General features: G+C 34.3%; 1 protein-coding gene across 1 annotated transcript; it reads right to left on the bottom strand.

Annotated features, from left to right (window-relative positions):
* Positions 1 to 576: 576 nt before the first annotated feature.
* Positions 577 to 1,500, bottom strand: LOC308416847 (olfactory receptor 5B3-like; the record flags this gene model as incomplete). The annotated part of the gene is made up of 1 exon (XM_080911939.1): positions 577 to 1,500. The coding sequence occupies one exon, from the start codon at positions 1,498 to 1,500 to the stop codon at positions 577 to 579; it is 924 nt and encodes a 307-aa protein (XP_080768065.1).
* Between the last annotated feature and the right edge of the window lie 8,194 nt (positions 1,501 to 9,694).

Genomic DNA, 9,694 nt, shown 5'->3' with positions numbered 1-9,694 from the left:
GAGCACTTGCGGTTGGAGATGGTAAGCATTAACATTTTGAACTAACTCTACTTGTTTCAAGTATCAGTTGTAAATACAACCTCGTACTGTAGTCATTAAATAATTAAATTTTCCTATGTTTATCTGGACATGCCTATTATATGAGCAAAATTTGTTGAACACAAAAGAGTATATAGATAACAAATTGTCATATTACTGGAAATTTCTGACATCTAATATCAATAGGCTTCTTCTTATGAGTATGTCTTGTCTTTAAGACATTGTATGTACCAGTTTGCACTGATTTTATTGATGTGTTAGAAAAATATTGTGTTGAAAAAGATTAAATAAAATAGTATAGTGAATTATATTTTCCACAGTGTGACCTAATGTTATAATTGCCAGGTTATTCATGTCTTACTCTTCTGAAAATATTATAACATTCCAAAAGCCAATACACTACTGTCTAGGTCAATCTGTCACTTCATGTTCTGGAATTTGGAGTAAGGTAGGAAGATGTTATTCATTATAAAATCAAAATAAAATGAATGTATCCACATGTTTTGCCTTATTAAATCTAAAATCAAAGCTTAATTATCATCTTGACCTTAATACAATCTTTGTGAATGCATTCTTCACATCCTTGTTCCTCAGGCTGTAAACCAGAGGGTTCAACATGGGGATTACCATGGTGTAGAACACAGATGCAATTTTGTCAGTGTCCATGGAATGACTAGAGCTAGGCTGTAAGTACATGAATATGATTGTCCCATAGAAAATTGATACAGCTGTTAAGTGTGAGGCACAAGTGGAGAAAGCTTTGCAATATCCTGCAGCTGTATGCATTTTTAATATGTTAGTAAAAATGAACATATAAGATATTAAGATGAGTGTAAGGGCAAAAAATACGTTGAAGCTGGCTGCATAAACAAGAATAAGTTCGTTAATATGTCTATCAGATGAAGATATAATCATGACTGCCAGAACATCACAGAAAAAATGGTGGACCACATTGGACTCACAGAAGGAAAGAGTTAAAGCATCCATAGTATAGATGGAAGCATTGAGGAGGCCACATATATAACAGCCAATGACTAGACCTGCACACAGGCGTGTTGTCATGGTGGTGGTATAATGTAGGGGCTTACACACTGCTACATAACGATCATAGGCCATTGAGACTAAGAGGTAATTTTCCACATTGGCAAAGTTTGCAAAAAAGAACATCTGAGAGGCACAAGCATTGTAGGACATAATCTTGTCTCCTGTAAGGAATCCAGCTATAACCTTTGGAGTGACTGTTGAAGAGTAACAGAAGTCCACAAAGGACAGGTTACTTAGGAAAATGTACATGGGGGTGTGGAGCCGAGAGTCCAGGAGAATCAACAGAATCAGTCCCAGGTTTCCAACAAAGGTGATTGTATAGATGAGAAGGAATGTAATGAGGAGAGGAAGCTGCAGTCGTGGGTCATTAGTGAGTCCTGTCAGGATGAACCATGTCATTTCTGTCCTGTTGTCCATTAGTGATATCAGTCAGTCAACAGCAGGCTTTAAATTTTTAAAAGCAAAATGAGTAGAATAAGGGGCTGAAGATGTTGTTTAATAGTTACAGCTCGGGTTTTCTATTCCAAAGGACTCAGCACTTTTGCAGAAGCTTACAGATAATTCAGTATCATGAGATCTCTTTGACACTTTCTTTGTTATAGACATACATGTAGGCAAGGCACCTGTGCACACAGAAGTATTTTTTTTAATCTTTTAAAATTGGGGTAATAAGAAAATTGAAAAGTAATTTTTAATAGATTTTTTTCAAATACATACAGACACACAAACACATACACACACACACACACACACACACACACACACACACACACACACACAGAGAGAGAGAGAGAGAGAGAGAGAGATCCATAGTCACATGCAGACAGTTTACAGTTTAGTAAATATAAAAATTGTTTCTTTTTTTGTGCCTATGTACCTTATATTTTTTCCTGTGCTGTGTACAACTAACACTACTGTTCTTACCTATCAAAAGGTAGAATACAAACAGTATTGCTTTTGATAATAGCATAATGAGTTAGATAAATTATTCCCTCTTAAGAAATTGCCAAGCACAAGAGATATAATTTTTTTTTTTTTTTTGCATTTGAAATGTACCATAACTACCCCTTTCTGATTTGGATCCAGGTAAACCTTTAACATATTGCAAGATAAGCATCTATAATGATTTGACTGAATTATAATGTATAATTTTTCTTTGCTTTAACGGCATCAAACTGAGTGGCAGACAATGTCAAGAGTTTTTCTTGATTACTATATCTTTATTTTTTTCATTATACATCAATAGAGCAACTAATTCCTAACCTAACCATGAAATGTTTCTTTTGAATACTAGAACGTTGTGAAGTTGCACTGCGCTCTGAATTGCATTATTAACTTTTTCCATACAAATTCTCACACATTTAATATAGCATTTCTAGATATATTGGTAAGAATATATCTAGAAACGTGAAGAAATTATTAGGCCATAGAATGTGTTAACTTGATTCGTAATTTTTCAATAATGTAACTTCTATTTTTGCTGGGCTTGCAATTGTGTTTATAGAAGTTCAATATCGGATTCAGTTTGGAAGGAAGACATATAATTCAAAGCATAATGCATTTGTATTCTTTGAAGAGACATATAGTAGATCATCCACTAACTACCTAGAAAGAATAAAAATCTTTTACATGTCATCGCTGTGTGCGATCTGAAGACAGTAATAAGGCCTAACTATTTATATTATTGCAAAAGTAAAAGAGCATACCAAAGGTTAAATCTTGCCATCTGTTAACATGGATTAGTCCATGGTACTGATCACTATGTTGCTGCTATGTGATGATAGCATAGAAAGCTTTTGTTCTGGGTAAGTTTAAGTCCTGAAATTCTTAGTCCAAATTTCATTTTCTTCATTTAGGGTACTAGAATTGTCCGTGCCTTTTCATGATCCTCAGTTTGTTTTCAATCTAAGACAATGGATTCTAGTCATGATATTTTACATGGACCATACTTTTAAAATTTATTATTGTAATCCTTTAGATAAAACACTTTTCTTAATTTTTGGTTTTATTTTTCTCAGAATAGCAATCAATAGTGGGAACAGAGACCAATACTGCAAAAGTTACTAGGTTATGATCTTTGTTGAGTCTCAGATATATGTAGTTCTTGCTGTCTGATGATACTTAAACTTTCTTGTATTTCTTAGCATATTAGTAAAGGTATATACTCTAAGTGGCTATTATTTGCTTTTATCTTTGTGATGAGCTTTTTCTCACTTTAGTTATGTATTGTACCTGGAAAACATTAAATGCCCAATATTATTTTATATCATATAATAATTTTCAATTTTGTCTACATTGTTTACAAATGGAATGTGTGTGTGTGTGTGTGTGTGTGTATGTGTGTGGGGGGTGGGTGTCTGAAGTAGAAAAAAACATTGTATTTTACATTATTCATAGGAAAATGTAGGATCTAAGAAATTACATGAAAATCTTATTTTTGTAAAAAATACTATAAGAAACAAGTGTAAGATTTACAGAATCCATCCAAAAAATGAGCCTGATCGAGGGTAAACATTTGTAAATGTGATTGAGAGCATATTCATTTATTTCTAAGCCTTCCTCACTGTATAGCAAGATCATCATATTTTCTAGGTGTTCATTTCTCCTAATTGCTTCTTCTGTCCAATTATATTAACTATGCAATGAATAACACAAAGTTACATTAACCAAATTACATTTTTTATTCTTTCTGAGTGGACATTTATAATATTTCAATCATCAAAATTCTGGTAGTTTTGACACCTATACTTTTATTCAATGTCTCAAAATTAGTTTTAAAAGAATAACTTTTAGCCTTTAACCAGTTTCACACCTCAAACCTTTATTTTAAAAACTGTTTTTATTTAAAACTCACAGCTCATTTCAATGTAATTATACTTCATATTGCCTTGGATATAGGCAGTTTAAAGTGGAGTTAAATAGAGCTATTTTCCACTTATTAGTGAGTGCATACCATGTGCATCTATTTTTTGTCTGGGTTACCTCACTCAGAATGATATTTTTTAGTTCTATTCATTTGCCTAAGAACTTCATGAAGTCACTGTTTTAAACAAATGAGTAGCACTCAAGTGTGTGAATGTACCACATTTTCTGTTTTCATTTTACTTTTGAAGGACATTTTGGTTCTTTGCAGCTTCTGTCTACTATACATAAGGCTGCTATGAACATAGAAAAACATGTGCTCTTATTACATGTTGGAGCATCTTTAAGATATATGCCAAGCAGTGATATAGCTGGATCCTTAGGTAGCATTTTCACATTTCTGAGTAACAGGCAGACTGCTTTCTAGAGAGGTGGTACCCCCAAAGCTTCGCATACCCAAAATAATATTCACAGACCATATGAAGCTCAAAAAGAAGAAGATGTGGATTTTTCAATCCTTCTTAGAAAGGGGAACAAGATATTTATGGGATGAAATACAAGGACAATGAGTGGAGAAGAGACTGAGGTAAGGCCATTCAGGGACTGCACTACATGGTTATCCATTCCATATATACCTAACAAACCCATTCACTATTCCTGATGTCAAGAAGTCCTTGCTGACAAGAGTGTGATATGGATGTCTTCTGAGAGGCTCTGCCTGAACCCTACTTATATAGATTAATAAGATTGCAGCTAACCATCAGACTGAGCATGGTGACCTGAAAATAAGAGTTACAGAAATGATTGTAGGAACTGAAGACGTTTGCAACCCCATAGCAAGAACCAGAGTATCAACCAACCATACCCTCCATAGCTTCCAGGGGCTAAACTATCAACCAAAGAGTGCACATAAAATGACCCAAGGCTCCAGCCACATATGTTGCAGAGGGTGGCAATGTCTTTCATCAATAGGATGTGAAGCCCTTGGTCCTGTGAAGGCTGGATTCTCCAGTGTAAGGGAATTCCAGGGAGGTGAAGTAGGAGTGGGTTGTTGGGAGGAGGAGTATCCTCATAGAAAAATTGAGAGTGGTAATGGGAGAAGAAGTATCTTAGAAAGGGGATAAAATTTGAAAAGGAACTACATACATTAGATAATAAAAATAGGTAAATGTTTTACTCAGAGTAGTTACTTTAAAATCTTAAATTTTTTTTGTGACATTTACAAACACTTCTTCCGGGTGGTTGTTCTTAGCAAATGGTCAATATTTATAGCATTTCTAAAGCAAGGAATGAGGGCAGAACTTCAACAAAGACAAAGTACTGAATTAACTGTGTATTTTTCCACTTTCCATGGAGGAATCACTTACGTTCTTACCAGAAATGCATACTAAACTACAGCAAGGCAAGATTACTTCTGTCCCATAGTTCTCAGGTTCTGTCTGTATACAAAAATAAACAGGACTATTAAGGAAACCAATGAAGAGCTTGCCACATAAAATCAATCAATTTGATTATTATCTATGAATATTATTTTTCTCACCTTTCTTGATAGCTCACAGATAGTATTCACATTAGTTCAAAGACCTGTTTTTGATAGCATTTACTGCTATTAAGAGAATAAATAGCATCTAATGGAAAATTGTATAGAGACTGTTTTCCATATATTATATTTGAATTTCAGAGGCTAGTACATGAAGGTGTGAGGAGAATTATAGATACTCAGAGAGCTCTGGAGATTCCCCCAGAGTATAGCTGAAATTTCTTAAACTGTCTTCTTAGGGAAAAACAAACACAATTAACCAACCATGGGGACCAAGCTTCCTTTTTCATCATAGAAGTTAAAGTTCATTTTAAATATATAAATGAAAACATAAAAGTTATACATATTAATGAGAACTCATACAATGCTTCTATATATTATGTACACTTTAAATGTCCAAATAATATTGAGTACACATGTGTTCACAGGCACTATTACCTGTGATAAAACCTTTTAAAAACCTTCCTTCTACCATTTTTCATTTATTTCTGCTCATCTAAAACTAAACTACATTATTCCTATTTATAGTAATCCCTTTGTCTAATAAGACATCAGAGCTTCCTGATACTTGGTAACTATAACTTCCTAAAATCCCAAATGATCATGATCATATTTTACGAGCTGTCCATTTTAGAACTGTAAAGGATGCTCCATTACTTTTTACAAAGATGTTTACATATGTCTAGTGACCACTACTTACATTTATTAATTTTTATACGTGTGAGTGTGTGTGTATATGTTTGTCTGTGTTTCATGTACTAGATTACGGTGTTAAGGTCTAGAAATCAGAGAATATTTTAGAGAAGTCAGTTATCTCATTCCCATTTTCATAGTTGTAAAGAAGCTTCTTTACCCATTGAGTCATCTCTCCCATTTTCATTTATTAATTCTTTACTACTTTTTTAATTATTTTTATAGTCTGAAAAAGAACTCCCTTAACTCCCTTACAGATACATAATTTTAACTAGTTTTACCCAATAAAGTAGTTTTATTCTTTTTATATACTATTTATTTTACTGAGCAGGTTCTTTCTATTTTGAGACAGCAATATGTTTTAATTTTTCCTTATTTGTTAATCTTTTTCTGTGATCTTTTGGAAACCAAGGAGAAAAAAAATATTTCTCCATTTATTGTCATGTAATGCCTTCAAATGTTCATATAGTTTCATAGTTTGTGTCTTTAACTTGAGACTCTTATTTATTTATTTATATATTTGCATATTATTGATTTTTCATTTTTGCTTTAGTTTTATTGATTATTTTATTTATTTATATTTCAGTAGGAGCTATGTGTCCCTACATGTGTATTGTTGGTTGGTGGATTAGTCCTTGGGAGCTTTTGTGGGGTTCATTTGGTTGATATTATTGTCCTATCTATGAAGTAGAAAACTTGTCAGATCTTTTAGTCCTTCACCTAACTTTTCAATTGGAGTCCTTGTGCTCAGGTCAATGGTTGCCTGCAAGAGCATCCTCATCTACATTGGTCATCCTCTGGTAGAGCCTCTTAGGCGACGATCATTTCAGGCTTCAGTCAGCAAGCTCTTCCTGGCATCAGCAATTTTGTCTGGTTTTGGTGTTTGCAGATGAGATGAATTCCTAGGTGGAGTAATCTCTGGAGTACTCTCTTTCAGTCTCTGCTCCAACTTTTGTCCTTGTATTTCCTTTCAATAGGAGCAATTTTGGATTACAATTTTTAAGAATGGTGTGTCCACCCAAGGACTGTGCGTAACCTCTGGATATAGTCTCTACAGGTTCTTTTTCTGTCTGTTGAGTATTTTAGCTAATGTCATCCCCATTGGATTCTGATAGGCTCTGAACACTCTAGAAACAACTCACAACCTCTATGACGTTCAAGAAAAAAAAAAACAAAACATTATGCTTAATCCTTACACACCAAGAAAACTTTGACTAATTCCAGGTTACATCCTGTTTTAAATGTACTTTACGCTCATTGTAACTAGTAAGATCTTAACGCACACTATCACACCTTAAAAAAAAAAAAAAAAACGAAGCACTGACAAAAATGTATTCATATACTTTTATGCAAAAATGTTTAAAATTTGTACATTTATCTTTGTTTTTTAAAATAAAGTTGTTCAAAAAAATAAAAAAAGATAAAAAACAAAAAATAAAAAAAGAGGGCTGCTATGAACATTGTGGTGCAAGGGTCTTTGTTGTATGTTGGAGCTTCTCTGGGGTATATGCCCAGAGATGGAATAGCTGGGTCTTCTGTTGGTAGGGTTGTAAACTGGTACAATCACTCTAGAAATCAGTCTGGCGATTCCTCATAAAATTGAACATAGTACTACCTCCCTCCTTTTTAAGGCTCAAGGATGTATGTAGAAGAGGAAGCAGGAAAATGTAAAAGTGAACTGTGATGAATGCATTGAAAATGGTGACAATGTGGGAGGAGATAGGGAGAGAAGCTGAAGTAAGAATTATTTGAATGAAAATCATCTAGTTTTCAATGAGACAAATAGAAAAATTAAAAATAGTTTAGGAATTCTAGGAAAATTAATTGATTCATTCATTTAATGCAATCATTATTTATTAGATATTTTCTTTACTTACATTTCAAATGTTATCCCCTTTCCCTGGTTCTTCTCTGGAATCCCCCTTTTTCATCCACTCTCCCCCCTCCTCTTTGAGAGTGTTCATTCACACACCCATTACCTCCGACCTCCCCACCTTTGATCCCCTACATTGGGGTATTGAGCCTTTACAGAGGAAAGAACCTCTCCTCTCCCAAATGCCTGATAAGGCAATCCTCTGATATATATGTAGTTGGATGCATGGGTCTGTACTTGTGTACTCTTTGGTTGCTGGTTTAGGAGCTCTAGTGGTTCTGGTTGGTTGATATTATTGTTCTTCCTGTGGGGTTGAAAACCCCTTTACCTGCTTTAGTCCTTTTCCTAATTCTTCAATTTGTGACCCAGTTCTCAGTCCAATGGTTAGTTGAGAACATCTTACACTGTATTCCTCAGGATCAGCCAAAGACTCTCAGGAAACAGCCATATCAGGCACCTGTTATCATGTACTTCTTGGCACCTGCAATATTGTCTGTATTTGGTGACTTGTATGGGATGAATACCCAGGTGTGACAGTCTCTGGATGTCCTTTTCTTCAGTCTCAGCTTCACAGATTTGTTTCTTTATTTCTGCCTGTGAACATTTTTTCCCATTTTAAAAAAGAACTAAAATATCCAGTTCTTGCTATTGCTACTTCTTGAGCTTTATGTGGTACGTGGATTGTATCTTCGGTATTTCAAGCTTTCGGGTTAATATCCACTTATCCTTGAGGATATGCCATGTTTGTTCTTTTGTGATTGGGACACTTCACTCAGGATGGTACTTTTTAGTTCCATCCATTTGCCTAAAAATTTTAAAAACTCATGGTTCTTAAAAGCTGGGTATTACTCTACTATGTTAATTTATTCAATTTTCTGTATCCATTCTGCTGTTGAAGAACATCTGAGTTCTTTCCATATTCTGTATATTATAAATAAGGCTCCTATGAATATAGTGAAGCATGTGTCCTTATTACATGTTAGAGCATCTTTTGGGTATATGCCCAGGAGTGGTATAACTGGGTCCTTGGGTAGCATTATGTTCAATTTTCTGAGTAACTTCCAAACTGATTTCCGAGTGCTTGTGCCAGCTTGCAATACCACCAACAATGGAGGAGTGTTTCTCTTTCTCCATATCCTCACCAACATCTGCCATCACTTTTTTGATCTTAGCCATTCTGACTGGTGTGAGATAGAATCTGAGTGTTGTATTCATTTGCATTTACCCAGTGAATAAGGAGGTTGAAAATTTCTTTAGGTCCTTCTCAGCTTTTTGATATTTCTCATTTAAGATTCTTTGTTAGCTCTGTCCTCCCTCCAATCATTTTAATAGGATTATTTGATTCTCTAGTATCTAACTTCTCAAGTACTTTGTATGTATTGGATATTAACCCTTTATCATATGTAGGATTGGTAAAGGTCTATTACCAATCTGTTGGTTACCATTTTGTCTTATATACAATTTTCTTTGACTTAAAGAAGCTTTGTAGTTTCATTTTTCAATTCTTCATCTAAGAGAATAAGCCACTGGTGTTCTGCTCAGCAAAGTTTCCCCTATGCCCATGTATTTAAGGATCTTTCCTCCTTTTCATCCACTAGTTTCAGAATACCTGATTTTCCATGGAGGTTTTTGATCCACTTTGA

This window comes from Micromys minutus (assembly GCF_963924665.1).
Source record: "Micromys minutus genome assembly, chromosome: 2".
NCBI classification, from domain to species: Eukaryota; Metazoa; Chordata; class Mammalia; order Rodentia; family Muridae; genus Micromys; species Micromys minutus.
Note: the sequence above shows the minus strand (reverse complement) of the source record. Positions and strands in the feature narration are given on the sequence as shown.